This window comes from Anolis carolinensis, chromosome 4 (assembly GCF_035594765.1).
Source record: "Anolis carolinensis isolate JA03-04 chromosome 4, rAnoCar3.1.pri, whole genome shotgun sequence".
NCBI classification, from domain to species: domain Eukaryota; kingdom Metazoa; phylum Chordata; class Lepidosauria; order Squamata; family Dactyloidae; genus Anolis; species Anolis carolinensis.
Window position 1 is genome coordinate 140,461,959 of NC_085844.1, and position 22,585 is coordinate 140,484,543.

The 22,585-nt window shown below is 39.2% G+C and overlaps 1 protein-coding gene across 2 annotated transcripts; it reads left to right on the plus strand.

The window, feature by feature from the left end:
- Nucleotides 1-1,773: 1,773 nt before the first annotated feature.
- Nucleotides 1,774-12,905, plus strand: atpsckmt (ATP synthase c subunit lysine N-methyltransferase). Of its 2 annotated transcripts, XM_062977928.1 has the most exons (6): nucleotides 1,775-1,937; nucleotides 5,053-5,116; nucleotides 6,838-7,133; nucleotides 9,361-9,498; nucleotides 11,813-11,863; nucleotides 12,324-12,905. In XM_062977928.1, the coding sequence occupies exons 3-6, from the start codon at nucleotides 6,849-6,851 to the stop codon at nucleotides 12,522-12,524; spliced, it is 675 nt and encodes a 224-aa protein (XP_062833998.1). In that variant the 5' UTR covers nucleotides 1,775-1,937; nucleotides 5,053-5,116; nucleotides 6,838-6,848; the 3' UTR covers nucleotides 12,525-12,905. The 2 variants fall into 2 exon arrangements, with proteins under 2 accessions (XP_003220077.4, XP_062833998.1); XM_003220029.4 differs by lacking the exon at nucleotides 5,053-5,116 and having other exon boundaries at nucleotides 1,774-1,937.
- Nucleotides 12,906-22,585: the final 9,680 nt, after the last annotated feature.

The following is a 22,585-nucleotide window of genomic DNA, read 5'->3' on the forward strand; positions in this document are numbered from 1 at the left end:
GAAAGCCTTCGACAACACATAATCGCTTTATTGGTTTCGCTATTGTCGTAAAGCGCTTCCTGGCTGCTTGCAAAGTCTTTAGTGTGAACTAAGGGCCCTTCCACACAGCTCAATAAAATCCCACATTATATGCTTTGAACTGCAACATATAGCAGTGTGGACTCAGGGCCCTTCCCAGAATATTAAGGCAGAAAATCCCACAATATTTGCTTTGAACTGGAATATTTGAGTCCACACTGCCATATATTCCAGTTCAAAGCAGGCAATGTAGGGTTTTGCTCGGCTGTGTGGAAGGGGCCCCAGACAGTCCCTATATTCCAGAATCTGATCTCAGGTTTTCTGATTTAACCTGGATTATATGAGTCCACACTGCCAGATAATCTGGGATAAACAGAAAACCTAGGATCAGATACTGGGATATAGAGCCTGTCTGGAAGGGGCCTCAGATAACCCAATTCAAAGCAGATATTGTGGGACTTTCTGCCTTGATATTCTGGGTTATATGACTGTGTCGAGGCACTTTGGCCCCTTCCACAAAGCTGAATAAAATCCCACATTATCTGCTTTAAACTGGAATATAGGGCAGTGTGGACTCAGATACCCCAGTTCAAAGCAGTCATTGTGGGATTTTCTGCCTTGCTATTCTGGGATATTCTGTGTAGAATTTTTCAAAGCTGTGTTGAGAGGCCATTACTCTTATTGAGGTTTTCTATTTACGTAGGGTGCATCAATGCTAATGCAGTTAGACACCACTTGAACTACCATGGCTCAATGCTATGGAATCACGTGAGCTGTCGTTTTACATCGTGTTTTGACTTCTCTGCCAAAGAGGGCTGCTGTCTCACCAAACTACAAATCCCGGGATTCTAAAGCACTGAGCAAAGGGAGTTGAAACGGCGTCTAACTTAATTCCAAGCTGTGGATGCAGCCCAAGGGCCCTTCCACACAGCCATATAACCCACAATATCAAGGCAGAAAATCCCACTTTGTGACCCAGGGTAAATCACACTCTCTCATCCTCAAAAGAAAGTGAATGGCAAGTCTTCTCTGAAGAAATCTTGCCCAAAGTAAAGGGGTCATAGGTTCCCCTTGAGGTCACCAGAAGAAACAGCTTGATGGCACGCAACAATAGACAGGCGGACAATAAGGCCTTTTCCACACAGCTGAATAAAATCCCACCTTTTCTGTTTTGAACTGGAATGTATGGCAGTGTGGACTCAGATAATCCAGTTCAAAGCAGATATTGAAGATTTTCTGCCTTGATATTCTGGGTTATATGGCTGTGTGTGTGGAAGGGCCCTAGATTTCAATAGGGCACTGCCATTGCAGTTAAGATGGAACCACAGTGGTATAAATCAGTGAAAAGGTCTGGAATGCATCTGCACTGTACAATTAATGCCATCACTTTAACTCAATGCTATGGAATCCTAGGAATTGTAGTTCAGTGAGGTATCAACAGTGCTGGGCAGAGAAGGCAAAAGACCTTGGAAATCTACAACTCTTATAATGCTGTAGCATCGAGATATGGCAGTTAATGTGGTGTCAGACCTCATCATCATCAGCGACTGTTTCCTAAGGTTTCCAGCTCTATTTTTCCTACCTCTATAATCTAGCTATTCTCGGATGGTTCTTTGGAGGGGGGGGGCTCTTCTCTTTTCAAATGACAAAAGAGACCACTGAGAAACGCAAAGCTTTAAAATCCAAGCTGCTCTCAAACACAATGTAATAAGCGAATTGCCCTTGTCTTGCTTTTTGGTTTCCAATGGAAAGTCGAGAAGGGACGTTCGTTGAGACAACTTCGACCTCTCCTACCTCCGCGGGGATAATGGTACAGTCCAATCCTGCAGCAAGGAGCAAGCAGCCTTTGCCTCGCTGTTTCCGCAAGGCGCTTGCAGGCTCGTTCCAAACACATGTTGACTGGGACCGGGTCCACAGAAGTAAGTGCTATGGATACCCGTGGAGCTTCCTTCCAAGTTAGGCCCCTTCCAGACAGCTGAATAAAATCCCACATTATCTGCTTTAAACTGGGATATATGGCAATGTGGACCAGATATTCCAGTTTCAAGCAGATATTGTGGTATTTTCTGCCTTGATATTCTGGGTTATATGGCTGTGTGGAAGGGCCCAAAGGCATTAGATTAGTTTGGACCAATGATCGACCTACAGTGTGGAATGAATGCTATGGAAGCTAGCCTTTAGTCTTTAGCCTCCTGCTGCCTCGCCAAACTACAAACCCCAGGATTCAGATTGAAAACTGACTTTTCCTTGAGTTTATCTACCTGTAAGAAGACTGGGGCTTGGAAGGACATCTCTTAAGAGCAGTAGACTCTCATGACCCTTCCACACAGCCATATAACCCAGAATATCAAGGTAGATAATACACAATACCTGCTTTGGACTGGGTTATCTGAGTCCACACTGCCATATAATTCAGTTCAAAGCAGATAATGTGGGATTTTATACAGCTGTGTGGAAGGGGCCCCAGTTGCTTGAGTTCCAGTTCATTGAGGTCTACTGTAGCTAAGATCCTGAAGTATAAAGATATATAATTGAATACCAAAGGCCCCCTTCTACACAGCTGTATAAAATCCAGATTATCTGCTTTGAACTGAATTATATGGCAGTGTAGACTCAAATAATCCAGTTCCAAGCAGATCATGTGGATTATCTGCCTTGATATTCTGGATTATATGGCAGTGTAGAAGTGTCCAAAGTCATTATCATGAGAAGACAATAAAGCTTGGTAAGGTGGAAGGCAGTAGGAAAAAAGGAAGACTGCATTGCACATGGATTGACTCAAACCCCTTCCACATTGCCAGAAAATCCAGGTTATAAAAGCAGAAAATCTGCTTTGAACTGGATTATTTTAGTCTACACTGCCATATAATCCAATTCAAAGCCGATTATATGGATTTTATGCAGGTGTGTAGATGGGACCTCAGTCAAAGAAGCCACAGTTCTGAGGCCCCTTCTACACTATCATATAATCCAGATTATCAAAGCAGATAATCTACATTATTTGATTTAAACTGCTTTGAGTCCATACTGTTATATAATCCAATTCAAATCAGATAATCTGGATTTTATATGGCAGCGTAGAAGGGGCCTGGGGTATTGACAGTGGCCTTTTGTCCAGAGTATAAGCATTAATCAGAACAATCCAATGTAATATTTTTATTAGAACAATCTTGTTTTTCCTATTTATAAAGGCAGAAGTTTTGCTGTAACCTATAATGCCCAGGCTGATTTCTTTCTGAAATTATTTTAGCCACTGTAGTTTTGCAATATGCTGTCCAGTATTTGCAGTTTCTGGATCCAATTTAAGATTACAGTAGAGTCTTGCTTATCGAACATAAAAGGGCTGGCAGAACGTTGAATAAGTGAAAATGTTGGATAATAAGGAGGGATTAAGCCTATTAAATGTCAAATTACGCTATGATTTTACACATTAAGCACCAAAACTTCGCTTTTTACAAGTTTGCCACTTGTTTGGGAGCGTGGCTGCACTTGTGTTCTTGCGTATGTTGGTCTGCTGCACATTGCTGCCTAGAGAAACAGCTGTGGATTCGGGCGGGAGGCAGACTCGGTTGGATAATACAGAATGTTGGATGAGTGAAGGTTGGATAAGCAAGACTTTATATGCTTGAAGCATATAAACTATTTGGATCCCCTTGATCTTTCACTCATTTCAAAAGTATTTTGACTTTACAGTAGGCCCTTCACATTCTCTGGGGCTAGAGGTGCAGGATCCTTGCAAAAGTGGGAAAACCACCAATTAACATGCTTTTTTAAAAACCTGAGTGAACACTTCTCTAGGATAACTTTTATTCCCATTTGTCATTCTTCTGTCCCTCCTGCAGGAGGGCTCATGTTACACAGTGATTCTGTGGTTACTAGTACAACCATCTGGATGCCTATTTAAAAAGAAGTCTGAAAAATTTGGAGAGATTTTCTCAAGTGTATGTGTATAGAATTACAGTGTGAGGAACAGCCTGAATTATCCTGGGAATGTAGATCTATCCAAAGTTCCCTTGGTGGAAGGGACAACAGGGATATTCCCCTTCCATGTGATAATGAAGGGAATTTGTTTATACTATCCTCACAACTAGTCTGATTCCGTTCCCTGGCATTGAACATGCAGTTGAGGGCTAATAGAGTTGTGGATTTAGCAGATCTATATCCTTAGTATCGCTCACCAAACAATAAAAACAATTAAATATAAATGTAAACAATAAAAAATGAAAACAGAAAAAATAGTATGACAATAACTTTCAACAACATCCAGAAATGATTTGAAGAAGTCAAAGATTCTGAATTTACTTGCCATTCCTGGGCAAATTAAAATGTTGTTACTGAAAAGATCACAAAGTACATGCTCGACAACCTTATTTGGGAGGAGAATTCCACAACTGGAATTCTCCTCCCAGGAGTAAACTCCTTTTCTCCTGATAACCACACACCACATCTCAAATGAGAGTTTCTAAGGGTTTCAACACAGCCATATAACCCAGAATATCAAGGCAGATAATCCACAATATCTGCTTTGAACTGGGTTATTTAAATCCACACTGCTATATAATCCTCTTCAATGTGGATTTTATACAGCTGTGTGAAAGGGGCCTGAGACTTATGCCGGACTATGAATGTGGGAGGCTGCAACTTTTTATGGAACCAGATCCAATGCTTTATAGAGCTTTAGAAGCCAAAACCATAGTAATCACTTTGACCAAGAAATGTGCTGGAATCCAATAGAAATGACAAAGCATTGGTATATCATTAAACTGTTTTGTACCTCTTAAGCTTACAACTCTTGATCTGAACAAACTGCAGCATCAGGTTCATCCCAAAACCGCCCCTATGTGTAGTGCATTGCAGTAACTCAAGTGGAAGTTTCGCAGAGCACGGATTCGTAAAGCATGGTTATGTCTGTCCAGATAAGGGTGTAACCGATCTGTCAACTGAAACTGATGAAAGATGCTTCTGAGCCACAGAAACCTAGAAGTGTCTTCTGACTTCAAGTGTTTGATGCTGCAACCTATAATTCTGTTACAGAGCCTTGGCATGAGCATGGTTGTGCCTTTTAGTTTAGAGAAGCTACAAAGGCTCTAAAGCAGAGGTGAGAAACATCTATGAGACTGCATTGGTGTCTTCACATCTCCTCAGGGCATGCACACTCCTAGCACCATTGGATGACTAATGAAACAATTGAAGCTGCCACTGAAATAGAGGGCCATTGTAGTAGGTTTCCACTGAAAAAGACACAGCTTCAGAAGTGAGATTTTGGTGTGGAGAGGCAGTAAGAAACTTGTGCTGTAAGTTGTGGCAGCTCAAGGGAAAGGAATTGGTCACATGGCTGTGATCAACAAAAGGAAAGTACAGTAGAGTCTCACTTATCCAAGACTCGCTTATCCAAGGTTCTGGATTACCCAAGGCATTTTTGTAGTCAATGTTTTAATATATGATATTTTGGTGCTAAATTCGTAAATACAGTAATTACAACATAACATTACTGCGTATTGAACTACTTTTTCTGTCAAATTTGTTGTATGACATGATGTTTTGGTGCTTAATTTGTAAAATCATAACCTAATTTGATGTTTAATAGGCTTTTCCTTAATCCCTCCTTATTATCCAAGATATTCGCTTATCCAAGGTTTTGCCGGCCCGTTTAGCTTAGATAAGTGAGACTCTACTGTATGTAGTTCTTCGAAAACAGCTATAGGGGCCGTATGCCATTTTCAAAGGAACTTAGCATGTCCACGAACCAATGCCCATATAAAGTTACTGTTTCGTACATGGCATGGCATGGCATGACTTAACACTCAACTTTCTTTTAATGGATTCTATTTTTTTATTATATAACAATATGCCACGATAGAATTCGCAGTGTAATGAACAGCCTAATCATGTGTGTGCTGATTTTACTCCTTTGTAAGTCCCACTGAAAAGTAGGACTTCTGAATAAGCAAATTTCTGTATCAGCAAAAGTATCATTTATTCTTAGTGATTTGGTTAATATGTTCAAAAGGAGGATATTCATCCCATTCTTTCTATTTTTTGCTTTCCATACTTTGGTCTCCCTGCTGCTGTACGTGGGATGTGATTTTATGCATGAATATTAAGATTCTCACAAAATCTCATGTTGCAGTAATAATGAATGTTATTGCAAGAAGCATTCCTGAAGAGAGTTCATCCTTTTTTATTCCAATCACACGAGACTTGAAAAGTATGCAATAATGTTGGATTATCCAGGTAAATTTTGTGCAATTTAAATGAGAAGGGAGATTATGTACAACTCAGTTCTTCTCGTAATTCATTTTTTGTTAATGTGATTTGAAGTAGCCTCTTCAAGAAAAAGAATCCTAAAATGAAATTGCTGTTATAAATTAGAAAGTTGAGACCAAAGTCAAGCAATTTTAAGCCCCACTGATTTTAATAGGAGCAATTTAAGCACACACTTAACATAACATATAATTAAGAAAAGCATTTGCTAGCACAGAATATGGTGACAGCACATGACTTAAAAGGAGGACTAGATAAATTCCTAGATGGCAGGTTTATCAATTAACCTTGATAACTACCTCGAGCTTATACTGCTTTGTTCAGAAGCAGTATATCTCTGAAAATTGGTTGCTAAAAAGCAAACTAGTGCAGATCACTTTTGCTTGCATGCCTTGTGTGTTGTCTTCACAAAAGCATCTGCCTGGCCATAGTTAGAAACAAGATGCTGGACTTTTGATCTTATCCAGTAAGGCTGTTCTTCTATTCTTATGCCCCATGTTGAAAGAAGGGGCATATTTTGAATTGTATGCATAACAAATCTTTTCCCTTTCCTAGATGTTTTTGGCATGCCCAAAATACTCCCAGGAGACAGCACAGCTCAACAAGTTTTGCCTCTACCTGTCACCAGTGAGGGGTCTAAACAAAGAAACTGGGGCATCCTGCTCACTGGTGTTATTGGTGGAACATTAGTGGCCCTTTACTCTGTCGTCACCCCGTTTATCGCTCCAGCACTGAGAAAACATTGCCTTCCATTCGTACCTGCGACTTCGAAGCAGATTGAAAATGTCCTAAACCTGTTAAAGGGCAGAAATGGTTCCCTAGTTGACATTGGAAGTGGAGATGGACGCATTGTAAGTTTAAAGCTAAAAATACAGTACAGTCATTCCTCCTTAGCCATTCATTCTGTATCCACAGTTTCAATCATAAATGGTTTGAAAATATAAATTTAAATCCATAAAGCAATCTTGATTTTGCCATTTTATATTAGAGCCAGCTTTTTACTATATCATTGTTTGCAATGGCATTTGAACACCCACAGATTTTGGCATCTGCAGAGGTCCTGTAACTAATCAAAATTACCTGTAGTTTAATTGTAACTTAACTTTTTTAATGAGAGTTTTGTAAAGTTTTATTGTGTTCCTAAAGGTGTGCACACCACATTGGATGCTGCATTGGGAAAAAGGTAGGCTATACATAAATAAAATTGGGAAAAAACCCACTAATCGCAGGATCTCATAAGATGGCATTATCACAGTTAGGACCCTTCCAGACAGGTCCCATATCCCAGGATCTGATCCCAAGTTTTCTGTTTATCCCAGATTATCTGGCAGTGTGGACTCATAATCTGGTTTAAAGCAGAAAACCTGTGGTCAGATCCTGGCATATAGGGCCTGTCTGGAAAGCCCCCTAGAGTGGAATCATAGTGCTGCAATTACATGGTGCAAAAGCAGTGGTTCTCAACCTGTGGGTCCCCAGGTGTTTTGGCCTACAACTCCCAGAAATCCCAACCAGTTTACCAGCTGTTAGGATTTCTGGGAGTTGAAAGCCAAAACATCTGGGGACCCGCACGTTGAGAACCACTGTGCAAAAGGGACCTAAATCCTGTCTACTTGTACAGCTATCTGGGATCCTTTGCCTGGAACAACAGGTAATTGACTGCAATGTATGCAGTCAACAAACTCTGCCTCTAAGCAATATAGTATTGCTAAGCAGCAACAGAGATCCCCCCCCAAAGTAATTTTAAATCTGCTGCTGAACTGAGCAATGAAGCCGTTGTGACTTTTCCTAGCCACTCAAGTCACCAGTCACCCACAGTCATTTGTCCTTATACTTTTTCTTCTTGTTACTATAGCAATTACGGCTGTGTGTGCAAGCTGTAGTCCTTGGCCAAAGACACCAGAAGACTAGAAGAGAGAACTGTTTTGCCGTCATATTCTCTAGCTTCAATTGTACAATAGGAAAATGGGCAAAGGAAACGAGCAGGGCGAAGAGCTTGCAATATTAGGTCTGTGTAATAGTATTATCAAATTGGTCCAAATTATTTTCTCATACAGCCTTATTTGCAGATTGTATTAAAGTCTGTAAACGAGAGTACTAGAATTCCACCTTATGATTAAAGAGAATGGTGACATTCTCTAAAAACCGTGTATTTATAGTTATTAATACATTCAGGTAGTTGTGTGAGCTGGCAACATAGGGAGGGATATTTTCATTCTGCCTCTCCCCTCTTCTGTGATTTCTGTGCTAGCTAAAGAGAAGTGCCAATTTCTTTACCCAACAAAGAATGCAATAGAAGAGTAGAGCAGAGAGAGAGTTCTCCATCTGTTTCCTGACAGCTTGCTTGGCCTGACTGGCTAGTAGCCCATGTGTTTCCACCCTGGCTCTCCCCACTAAAGCCAACATGAAAATGCAAGGCATTAGACTCCTAGCAAGTTAGGATTTGTCTTTGCTTGTAGAATTTCCTAAACACTCTAAATGCACCACTTCCCATCTAATTTTAGAGGCTAAGCAGGGTCAACTCTGGTTAGTACTTGGATGGTAGATCACTAATGAGTTCCAGATGCTATAGGCTATATCTGAGAGGAAGGAAATGCTGAAATCCCCTTCGAGGATTCCTTCCCAAGAAAACACTTTGAAATCCATAGTGTTGACATAAGTCAACAGATGAGTTGTAGAGTTTTTTTTTAGAAAGTGGCACTATTGCAAAGTACAGAAAGCCAACAGCTTGCAATACACTAAAATGCATGAGAATAAAGTACTTATTATCAACAAGGTGGCAGATTCATCAAAGTAAATTGCTAAAGCTACTTCTTGGCTAACTACAAAAACCTGTGGCTTTGCAATTATATTAACAATTGTTTGAACAATTGAAAAACATTTATTTTATTGCTGCAATCTTGTGCCCATGTATTGGGTTATTAGCCCTAATAAACTGAGTATATATGCTTGTGAACTTGTTGTATGTTTGTTTTAATTTAAAATATAGAAAATAATTTTAATGAAGTGCTCTGTTCTGGTAGGGAATGTCCCAGATAATCTTTGTTCTATTGAAAACAGTATTGATTTGTCATTATGCAGGTAATAGCAGCTGCAAAATTGGGATTTAAAGCCGTGGGCTACGAATTAAATCCTTGGTTGGTGTGGTATTCAAGGTACCGTGCTTGGAAAGAAGGAGTTCATCAAGATGCCAGATTTTACATTTCAGACTTATGGAAGGTAAATATTTTATATGAATATTTACAAATGGGGAATGAGGCAAATAAAAAAACCAGTCAAACAGAAAAATGGTCAAATAGAAGCCAAAGCAACATTGATGATGGCTTTTAATGCATCCAGTTAATATTAAAACTCGTAAGAAAACTCAATTCCCCACTTTTTAAAAAACAAGTAGTGTGCAGGGATTTCTTTTCTAACTAAAGGAAATTCAAGCCATAGCCAAAGCGGCAATTCTCCCCCAGTCCTTCATGTTTATATCTATCTTAGGGTCAAATTAAATGTAACACCATTCAGAAAATTAGTGATGGCCGTTTACTCTAATCACAAAAATCAGAGATGCTACAATACTTTGTTCTCTCTGCACTGTGAACCTTATACAGAAACAAAAGCTCTCCTTGATGCTAGTGGGATTTGATTTGGCATAATACAGTCTAAAATTCCTTAAGGCAGTTTTGAGCCCCATTAATAGAAATCATGCAATACTTCAGAGCTTTCCCAAAACTCCAGAGTAGCTAGGGATTTGGGACACATGTAGTTCACTGTGCTGCTTCCTATTCAAGAAGTGGTACAATTGAATAAATGCTATCCCATGTTCCCCAGACTCTGGCGGTCCGGGGATAGGCGATAGCACCTACTTTGCCACCCTCGATCTTTGTTTGTGTTGCCCACAGGATTGGAAAATGGTGCTATTCATTTCTCAGTGTCTGGAGTGATGATATCCAGAGTGCAGAGAAATCAGAGAAGGGAGTAGAGAGCAATTCATTGCTCTAGATATTGTTCCAGAACTGTAGCATTCTTTCAACTCCCATCAAAACATCTGGGTGTCCCCTGGGCAACGTCCTTGCAGACAGCGAATTCTCTCACACCAGAAGCAACTTGCAGTTTTTCAAGTCACTCCTGGCATGAAAAAAAAACCTCCCAAACTAGCTCAGGGGCAAGAAGTGTAGCAATGTTGATCTGGAGTATCCCGCTCTGAATTACCATCACTGTTTCTACAGTGTAAAGATGAAGTAACCGATACGGATCTGCTCTAGACTGAACTCGCAGATCAGATCTGAAGCTTTATAGCACTTCCATGCCTGCCATCTAACATTGGGATCTTGATCTAAATTTGATTTGAACCCATGGGAGCTTTGTGGGGTTTTTTAAATCAATTTCTTGTTACTGGAAGTGTCATATTAAGGCTCCTTCTACACTGCCAAATAATCCAGATTATCAAATCAAATAATCCAGATTATCTACTTTGAACCAGATTATATGAGTCTACACTACCATATAATCCTTAGGTTTACTTTGGCCCTAATTTAAACTGCAAACTAAGGGCCCATCTACACTGCCATATAAAATCCAGATTATCTGCTTTGAACTGGATTATATGGCAGTGTAGAAGGGACCTCAGACCTCTTTCACACCGCCCTTATATCCCAGAAACTGATCTCAGATTATCTGTTTATCCCAGATTATCTGGCAGTGGAGACTCACATAATCCAGTTTAAAGCAGATAATCTGGGATTGGATTCTGGGATACAGGACAGTCATATTAACTCTTGAACTATCCTTCTACATGGTCTCTTCTTTCAGAACTTCCCTTGCTAAATTGCTTTGTTCCTCATTATGATCATGGTTCTTCCCTTTTTGTCTATTTATTTATTTATTTTTATATGCTGCTTCTTGCTCAGAGTGTTACTAAAAGAAACTTACAAAAGAGGTTACAAAACAAATCTCATACTAGGTAAAAATAAGGAAAACCATATAGTACATGCAAAGCAAGTCCAGTAAAAAAAAAAAACTACCCCTTATGCTAAATGAACCTGAGGTGGTTTTTTTGTCAGTGGAATTGTTCCCTGATCTCATATAAGATAATTATTTTTTTATTGTGATGATAGCCCATGCTTATATATTTTAAATATTGAACTAAAAGACCTTGTATTCTTTTTCCATGATGAAGAATAGATAGTGAGTTAAAATTATTTCATTAGTGAATTTCCTGGCATCTGTCTCAAAAGAAAGAAAGACCTATAACACATCATTATTTTAAACTGTGATGGCTCCAAAATGAAAAAAAGACAGCTTTGATCTGGAACAAAGCAGGATGTTTAGCAACAGTCCATTGTCATCATCAGGCAGGAAGTAGACAAAAAGAAGAAAAGGTTTCATGTAATTTCTTTAGAGAATCGCTGACCCTTATGGAATGGGAGATCTCTACTAAGCACTGTTTCCACACTTGTGCACATGGTGTTTATAGCAGGAAAAGACAGACAGTGTATTTACATTAATTGAATGCTTAACAATTGCCTTTTTTAAAAAAAAACAGGTCAGTTTTTCCCAGTACACCAACATTGTTATATTTGGCGTACCTCAAATGGTAAGTTCCCATTATTTGGCTACAAAATCAGTTGGAATGTTGATTTAATAAATCTCTGAAATTTTTACTAACACATAGAATTGTTCTACCTATCATTCACACTTACGTCTATTGTTTTCAATAGGTGTAAAATTTTCACCTTACCGAATTTTCATTTTCCTCTCCTATTGCTTTGTAGTCTCCCAAAGCCCCTTGTTCCATCTCAGTTTTCCACTATTCTCACTTGATTATGTAGCCTCATCCTTTTTGGTATGTGTTTTAAAAAAAACAACATGTGACCTCCATCCTGCTACTCACATTGCTTTGTAGTCCCTGCATCCTCTCTTTTAACTGTTGAATGGTTAACATTTCGTGCAACCATTTACATTTCCTAATTTGTATTCTAGTACTAAAAGAACCACTTGAGAGAACACCATATTCATTATGCCATCTGAAGCTTTTTTGAATTGTTTTTTCACAGATGCTGCCGTTGGAGAAGAAACTTGGGGAAGAACTCCCACTAGATGCCCGGATTATCGCCTGTCGTTTTCCTTTTCCCCACTGGAAGCCAACTCATAATTTTGGAGAGGGCATAGACACTGTGTGGGCATACGATTCACAGTCTTTCAAAATGAAAAAAGAAAATGATACAGTTAACACAAAATCCAGTGATCCTCATTAAATTAAGACTCCAAAAGTCTTGTTCCAATGGGTTTGAATACTACATGTAGGCATTTTGTAGATTATATTATTTATCTTATATTTTGGGGGCAACAGGATTAGTTTTGCTTTGTTTTTTTAACACCAGAAATTCTTGTATCTAGTACTTTTTATAACTCAAGCCAAACGTCAGTGTGAAATACACACACACATTTCCCTGTTCATTTGTCAGTGTACATGATCTAATAATGTACAGTGTTAGTTGTCCCATGATCTTTGGACTTCATAGAATATGCACTGAATTGAAACAGTAAATTACAGAATTGTAATGTACCAATGTTAAAATGAAATTGCAAAATACATTACAACTATACGGAAATTTAATAAAATATGTTTTATAATATGTCATTATAATTTTATTGTAGACCAGACTTTTCAATACCAGCTTGCATTTCTGATTTAGTGGTCTGTAATATGGGATAGAGCTCCCGGTGGCACAGTGGGTTAAACTGCTGAGCTGCTGAATTTGCTGACCGAATGGTCAGCGGTTCACATCCAGGCTGTGGCGCAGCTGGTTAGTAGCCAGCTGCAGTAAATCACTACTGACAGAGAGGTCATGAGTTTGAAGCCAGCCCAGGTTGAATTGAGCACCCGACCATTAAATTGCCTAGTTCGTTGTTGACCTAAGCAACTGAAAGACAGTTGCATCTGTCAAGTAGGAAATTTAGTATAGCTTTATGCGGGAAGGCTAATTTAACTAATTTACGACACCATAAAAATGTCCAGCAGTGTGCGGAAGAATGAGAAAGTATTCCATCAAGGACTCGATGTCACAGAGGATGATGAAGAAGCAGCTCCCCCTGTGGCCAGAATCGAGCATACCCTCATGAAGCCGAAAGCTGGAAAATGTTAAATTGCCTCTGTGTCTCTTATCTCTGTCTGTATGTCGTATGTCTAACAGCATTGAATGTTTGACATGTATATATACATTGTGATCCGCCCTGAGTTGGGTGAGAAGGGCAGAATATAAATACTGTAAATAAATAAATCCGGGGAGAGGAGTGAGCTCCCAGTTAGCCCTAGCTTCTGCCAACCAAACAGTTCAAAATATGTAAATGTGAGTAGATCCATAGGTACTGCTTCGGGAAGGTAACGGCGCTCCATGCAGTCACACCAGCCACATGACCTAGGAAGCAATAACGGACAACGCCAGCTCTTTGCCTTAGAAATGGAGATAAGCACCAGAGTCGGACATGACTAGACTTAATGTCAAGGGGAAACCTTTATCTTAATATGAGATAAAATCTTATGCACATTTACACTAAATCCTTGCTTTCTACTATATATGTCCTTCCTATTCAGCTCAATTTTCCTTTCTTGCAACATGAATCAGTATTACTGAAATATAGAAAAGAACTGTGATCTTTTATGGTGCAGACACAAGGGAAGAAAATGTCTGGACTGTATAACTAAAAATATACAATGGAGGTATGGAGATTAAGCCCAAATCCCCTAAAACCACAAAATCGTATTTGATTTTGAAAGCTAAGAAGGGTCAACCCTGGATAGTACTTGGGATGTGAGGCCACTAGTGAATATCGGGTATTGTAGGCTATACTTCAGAGGAAGGAATTGGCAAATCAACATTTAAGTGTTGCTTTCCTAAAGAAATCCTATGAAATTCATGTCAACAGACAACATGAAGGCGCACACACAAGGATTTAAATTATGCCACTAAAAGGGAACAGAAATTGTAAACGAGAGTACCTCAATATTTTTTTTATGATGGCAGCTTTGTTGATTTACCATCCTTAATAAAATGTAATATATTGTTACTAGTAATAAGTACTAGATGTTTATCAATTATCCCCATTTTGCAGTTGTTAAACTGCCTTGCATTTGGAGAAGGAAGAATCAGCTCCAAATGACTCTACAACTATTATGTGAGGAAAACAAAAATATCATTTTTGGCACCCAAAAAATGTAGGTGTGACAATTATGCAATGAAATATGGGTATATAATTTCAGAGAGAAGGGGAGAGGGAAAGAGGTCTTAAACCCAAACAGGAGGGTTATTTTTCATCAACCTCTGCTACCAAGAAAAATGCCTCCTTTCCCTAATATTTTTATATGTATTCTTTTTGTTCAAAGGTACAAACGTGATTGTAAATGATGAATTGTTAGGGAAACTACATGTGTTTCCCTTTCAAAAAACACCCACATAATAGTTGTCAAATTGTGTGATGCCATTCATATCCTACTCCACCAAGTGCATAATTTCAGTTGAGTTGATATCAAGAATAACATTTGCTGTATCTTAAGGACAACCAATTAAAATGTAAGTACAGCAAGAAGGGAAAACATTACTGCACTTCAACAATAATCATTTTTGTGCTGTCGAAAGTTTTCATGGTCGGAATCACTGGGTTGCTGTGAGTTTTCCGGGCTGTATGGCCATGTTCCAGAAGCATTCTGGAACATGGTCATACAGCCCGGAAAACACAAAGCAACCTTTCTTTTCTTTCTCTCCCAATGAGGACATAATTTGGTCTCCATGACAAATCAGTAGGAACCAAACCCAATTGGTTACTTGGTGCCATAATAATGTGCTTATAATTTCATACTCCTTGGACCCGTTCTATCACACTGAACAATTGTAGCACTATGATTCCACCTTAGCTGTTAGTATGACTTTGTATGGAATCCAGAGGTTTATGGTTTTGTCAAAGGCACTATAGGAAATCTCTGGTTGAGAATTTTAAACACCCCACATTAAACTGCAAGTCCCAGGATTTCATAAGATATTATTATGGCAGTTAAAGTGGAGTCATAGAACTACATACAATTGTGCATTGTGAAAGCCCCCTTTTACTCAGAGAAATTACAGTTTGGCAATCCTGAAATAATATTGGAACTGTATTATTTGAAACCTGAACCAGCATGAAAGAGAAGTGGGGAAGTATTTTCCAGCTTTCCCCCCTTAGATGCCTATTTTTGAATCAATATTTTGAGTGCATGTGATATATGACTGTATACATAATATTGGGAGCTTGCAGATATGGCCAGATTTACCTTTTTGGCCTACACCTAGATTACTATTTGTTTGTCTGTATGCATATGTATCCCCTTTGTTAATTTTCCTCCATATAGTTTTTAGAAAATGGGTTTGCTGATGTTAGGTAGGAAACTCCTAGCTTTTACATTACAATGTTTATTAGCAGGTGATGTAGTGCTCTACAAATCTTTCTGAAGTAATTGCTTTTTTAATGAATAGTTTCATGGTGGTACAGGAGTTCAGCTTGGGAGAGCATTTAATAGCTGTACTAATATTAACGCTGACAATTACTACTTGAGTTTGCTGGACTACATTTGTGAATTTGTTTTTTGAAGAATAGTGAAGGACGTCAGAGCAAATCAGATTGATTAAAAAGAGATTGAGCCACTATACGCGATTACTTTTATGAAAAGAAAACACCAGTAACATGAAGATGTATTTTTCTCTTGTAGTTTCTGCACCTGCTCTCATCCCCAGGGGTTTTGTACAGGCAGAGAGTCTCTGAGGAGCCCTGCATTGTTTTGTGCTCCCTAAGTGCTAGGAAATTGCAAAGCAATTCTGCTTTCCTTGTGATAGAAAATGTTGATATTGATGGGTAAACCAGGTGAGAAACACAAATATATAAGGTAGCAGGAGTCCTGATGTAGCCACAAAATAGCTTCTGCCCTTCGCAGTTCTTCTTTCCAACTTCCAGTCAATTTATCAGTCAATCAATCAATGGGTTTCACATTTAAATTCTTTCCTCCTCTTTCCCTCTGCCCACATTTAGTGGTCTCAGACCTACCATAGTGTCAATTGTGCCATATATAAGAAATGAAATGAACATTGTAGCAAACTCCTTCAGCCATTAAACTAATTCTATATTATTTTCTGAATTTTACATAATTTAGCTGCTTGTTAAAAGTTTGAAAGTTATGAGATCTTTTCCCCCTTTTCTCTGTATGGTTCTGACAGAATTCAGCTTTTAGTCATAGAAGCCGTGGTGGCGCAATGGGTTAAACCCTTTTGCCTGCTGGACAGCTGACCTGAAGATTGGGTTGCTGGCCTGAAGGTGACAGCGAGGCAGGGTGAGCTCCCATCTGTCAGCTCTAGCTTGCAGGGACGTGAGAGAAGCCTCCCAGCAGGATGGTAACACATCCAGTTGTCCGCTGGACAACGTCTCTGAAGACAGCCAATTCTCTCACACCAGAAGCGACTTGCAGTATGTTCTCAAGTTGCTTCTGACACGATAAAAAAGTCATATTATGTTTGGAATATTTTGGTTGTCCTTTTCTTGCATGGCAGGGCTTGTGTGGTCACTTCCAGCTTTATGATTCTATTAAGAAATTCAAACTTTGGTCTCAAACAACTATACCAGACTAGCTCTAGTACATAAATAATTTAAAACAGAGATAAGTAGATAATGTGGATTATTTGCCTTGATATTCTGGATTATATGGCAGTGTAGAAGGGCCCATACATTATTGTCTTTCCCAATATGGTAAGATTTATTGCATTTCTGGATATATTTATTCTGAAAGGCAACATTTTGAGTGTACCATAAGTCAGTCGACTTGGCTGCTTCTACAATGCCATATAAAATCAACATTATCTGCTTTGAACTGGATTATACAACAGTGTCGACTATGGGCCATTCCCAACAGCTCTATATCTCAGAATAGCAAGGCACAAAATCCCACAATATCTGCTTTGAACTGGGTCATCTGTGCCCACATTGCCATATCTCCCAGTTCAAAGCAGAAAATGTGGAATTTTATTCAGCTGTGTGGAATGGCCCCAAGATAATTCAGTTTAAATAAGATAATGTGGATTTTCTGCTTTGATAACCTGGGTTATCTAACTGTGTAGAAGGGTCCTTGAAGGCATATAAGAACAAGACGATATTCAGAACATATAGATTTGGCACATGTAAATATTTTGTCAGGGCCCTTCCACACAGCTGAATGAAATCCCACATTATCTGCTTTGAACTGGAATATATAGCAGTGTGTACATAGATAACCCAGTTCAAAGCAGATATTGTGTGGTTTTCTGCCTTGATATTCTGGGTTATACGGCTATGTGGAAGGACCCTTAATCTTTACTCATTTATCTTCTTTTTTCGTGACAACTTCTCAAAAAATGTATGAAATGCAACATCAAGTGGTTCGCTACCTGATCCTATGCATGAATACTCAGATATACATCACATTGCATTCAGTAAGTCTTCTTACTGAATGCAATGCAAACAAATATAAAATAAATCTATCAAGAACTGTAACCTGAATTGTAAAATGAACTTTCCTGGATCAGATATGTTTTCCCCACTCTAAATGTACAAGGTCTAAAGCAAACCAGTCTCTCTTAGGCTGGATCTACACTGCCCTATATCCCAGGATCTGATCCCAGATTATCTGCTTTGAACTGGATTATCTTCTGCATTTACACTGCCATATAATCCAGTTCAAGTCAGATAATCTGGATTTTATGTGGCAGTGTAGAAAGGGCCTATGAGTCTACACTTCTAGATAATATCAGATAAACAGATAATCTGGGATCAGATTCTGGGAATAGGGCAGTGTAGATCGTGCCTTAGCTTCACTCAACATTCAGTACTCGGATAGTAATACTGAGTTAGGCCCCTCTATACTCTCCTATATTCCAGGATCTGATCTCAGATTATCTCATTTAAACTGGATTATATGAATCCACTGCCAGATAATCTGGGATCAGATCCTGGGATAAATGGCCAGTGTAGAAGGGGCCTTATAGAGGATATTTGCAAGGTACTGTGTGTAACGTATTTTAAAGGTGCAGCTTGTTAAATATTACTATGCATAGAATAGCAGTAGTTCATTTACATTACTTTATGCCTATATCTTACAGAGAATTACTATTTTTCTCATTTAATGTCTGTTTTTGCGTTTTTAAGTAATGTTTGGCTGTACCCAGTAGAGTAGCCAGGATTCTGATTCGGGGGGGGGGGGGGGGGGGCTGAGTCTGGGTGCGACAGGATCTACCCTAGCAAACCTTTCGTATGGTTATCCCAATACCCCCATGCATACGGGATATATTGAGCATGGTGATCAGATCATGATATGAATAGACATAACATTTTAAATAATAAATTTACGGCCTTCTCGCGGACCGCCCTGAGAATTTGGGGGGGGGGGGCTGAAGCCCCTCAAACGCCCCCCCCCCCCCGCCCCCAGCTACATGCCTGCCTGTACCAATAATTGTTGTTGTCACTGATATTACTGCTAATACTGGCAAAACACATATTCATCCACTGCAAAATGTTTTAATCCATGGTAGTGAAGAAATCTCTGAGAAGCAAATGTGCAGAGTAAAGAAAGTGTTAAGATACCGCAGAGAAATGTTCCCGTTTCAAAGTACATTGGCTCTACATATTCAAACCAGATCAATATAATATTTTACAGGAAATTAAAAGCACCAGATGGCAAATTGACTACATGGCAAGGAGTCAGAGATGGTTAACAGTTTGGAACTTTAATTTGGAAAAGCCGCTAGACAATATGTTTACTTTGTTATTAATGTTTAAGAGTGAAACCCTATACTTACTTTCCCAGGAGTGAGTCCCACTGTAGGCTTACTTCTGAGCAAACATGTACAGAATTATGCTGTTAGTCTGCTTCATAAAGGTTCAGGTCAAATTAGAGAAGACAAGACCCACATCAGTACAAAGGGCCAAGAGACTCATTAGGATATGTGTTAGGAGACAAAGAACAAAATGTAGTAAAAGTTACCTTCCAAACCCATAAATTTGCTGGATTAATACTTCACTATGACAGAGTGGTTTTTTTTCTAGAATATGCAGAATGTTTTGCTTCAGTCACTCATTTTCCTTTCCATTACCCTCTCCCCTTTTGGTGCATACTGGAGTGCTAAGAACAGAAAACAGGCCTCCCTGGATCAAATGAATGAACCAGTTAATCCAACAGCTTGTATTTAATAGCATTCAGCCAGATTCTTCCAGCATGGCATGAAGCAAGTCCTCTTATTGTATGACCACAGTAACTGCTTGGTACCTTGAATTCTGACTGCTTCTCTATCATAACTATTGAATAATTCTGGCTACCGCAAGAACTGTGGCTTGAGAAGTCTGGCATGCATAGCTATTCTAGAAGGCCAAGTCAGACACAGATGGGTTTGAAGGCAAAAGCAGAGATATTTATTCTTATTGGCCAGAGAGGATGTCAGTGGAGAAACATTCCATACTGACATACCTCAATCGTGAATACAGAGCATTTTATTACATTTGACAGTTATTCAAGAAACCCATGCCAGCTCCTGATTGATTGAGAAACAGTCCAACTAGGATTCGTGCTCTGAGTGGCTTAGGACTCCATTGGACATTTTCACCGATTGTCTCTTCGTATGGAAGAAATTCAATCAACTTTCATTGGATCATTTAAGTGTCCGTCCATTGAATGGTCCACCTCTGAAAGGGGCACGCTCAGAAGGAATGTGATGTGGCGATATGTAAAAGAGTCCTTGATGGACTTAATGAGTTGGCATAATAGGGTTTGTCTAGAGTACACAATTGATACTTGAGAATGATGACCATCTCGATGGGTGAAGCTGACTTGAGGTGTGGGGGCTCGAGATAGCCCCGATCTTACCAATGGGAGCAGAAAACGGACCCAGGGTGCTCTGACATACATCCATTGAGCAATAATGGAAATGAAGGGCATGGGTCTTTCCAACACAACTTTCCAGAATCACTTTACACAAAAGGTTAAAAACAAAAGGTCTGCTGAATTTCATGGAGCCATGATTACCATTTTATATAATTTTATATAATTCATAATTTGGGGGATCCGATTTCTTGATATCATATTAAATGAGCCCTGTGTTGTTCATCAAACAGTTGAAATAGAACATTTGACCAGAAGGGACTACCATGTGGCAAAAAGAAGTAGATAATAGTGGACAGAGTCCCATGTTGCATGCAAACTGCTCTTTGAGACCTAATATGGCTTGCTGGTCTGAGTTTCTGTGGAGTATTCTGTCCTGTCACACATAGTTTAAGTTTTGGTTCAGTTGACTTGTGTATGTGAAATGGATCTAGGAAGGGGACATAGTTATGCCCTTTGTCTCAGTGAAATGTCTCTCCCTGCCTCCTGGGGTTGCACTGTGACCCATTCGAAGTCTTGCTGAAGAACATTTAGACTGGGTGTACTTCTGATTATAACAATGAAATGTCAGAAAATATAATGCCATGTTTCGGTGTTGCCAAGATGTTGCCTCACATTTGAATGACTCAGAAACTGGCACACAGTCCCTTATTTTTATTTTGTTTTGTTTATTTCTATAATTCAGGAGCCCCTGATGGCGTAATCGCTGAGTTGCTGAAACTTGTTGATGAAAGGTCGACGGTTCGAATCCAGGGAGCGGGGTGAGCTCCTGCTGTTAGCCTCAGCTTCTGCCAATCTAGTCGTTTAAAAACATGCAAATGTAAGTAGATCAACAGGTACTGCTCCAAAAGGGAGGTAACAATGCTCCATGCAGTCATGCCTGCTACATGACCTTGGACAACGCCAGCTCTTCGGCTTGGAAATGGAGATGATCACCTACCTCCAGAGTCGGACTCAACCAGACTTAATGTCAGGGGAAACCCTTTACCTTTACTATGATTATACAGCAATTTATGTCCTGGGGCTCAAGGGTCTAAATTTTGGTTGTGGTGAAAAACCTGGCTTATCACATCCCAGAAATGAGAGACTGTGCATAGATTTCATGTTTGATTCTCATTTATTCAATACTGTATATAAATAAAATTCTGGTAGATTTTAGGTAAATTGGTGGAACAATTGACTTTCTTCTAGCAATCCCTGTGGTTTGTTGAATACTTGTGGATGGATATTAATTCTGCCAGTTTCTGAACCAATTTTTCTACTTGTGCAACCATTAATTTCTTTCTTGTTGGTTATATTTTTCTCTTATGTGGCATTCTGTGGTATCCCACATTTAGAACCAATGCACAGGTATCCATTCATCACATTGATTATTGAGGACTATATAAAAGCAGCTTGCACATGGAAACGAGCACTTGCAGATCCAAGAGCTGAGACTGAATATTTATAACAATGGATTAGCACTGGGCAACAGATTTCTCTGTTAAATGTGTTTCTCATGGGGAAAATGTAACTTAAAATCTATGACAAAGGCAAACATTGCAAATTAAATCATGACAAGGGCAGATGAGCAGGAGAGAAAAAAATATAAATGGATACTGAAGGGGGGAAAAGGCAAAAGAGGCTTTTCCTGCATTCTAACTCAACTAATCCATCCAGGTTTTTCAGCTCCATGTAAACAATCTCCTCTGTGGTTTAAATACTTAGAACAAGAATTGGATGAAGGATGAAGCAGGTGAGGTGCGGTATAAATATAGAAAGATGACGGTAGTGTGTTAATTTCAATGCATATGACAGGCATAGGCAAACTTGGGCCTGCCAGGTGTTTTGGACTTCAACTCCCACAATTCCTAACAGTATCCTAAACACCTGGAGAGCCCAAGTTTGCCCATGCCTGTTATATGAGAATTTAAGTTGTCAGAGCTGTTCACACTCATAGTATCCCCACGTAACCAGTCTGAAGACAGCATATTCAATTAATAACTGAAAATATATAATTTTTGATGTTTTGCTTATGAGATAAGCCTTCTAATATATAAAAGCATCATGTACAACAAGGGACATCTGGCACTCTTCGTGAATAACAGAATACATGAAGAAGAGCTTGCCTGTTTCGCTGCAATGCAGACACATTGAGCTTGCTGTCTTATTTAAGAAAAAAAGCTTTATTAAGAGAAATATAAGAGGAAAAATACATCTAGTTTGGGAAATGATGGGAAATTGTATTTACCCCCTGCTTTTCAAAACAAAAGCTGAGATGTCTTCTTTTTGTTGGAGAGAAACTTGAGGTGAAAGCAACCTGTGTTTATCTATCTAGATCAGAAGGCAGATCATGAAAGGACTGCACAGCAGTCTGAGGAGATCTATCTACTCTTTCTTGTCCATGCACCT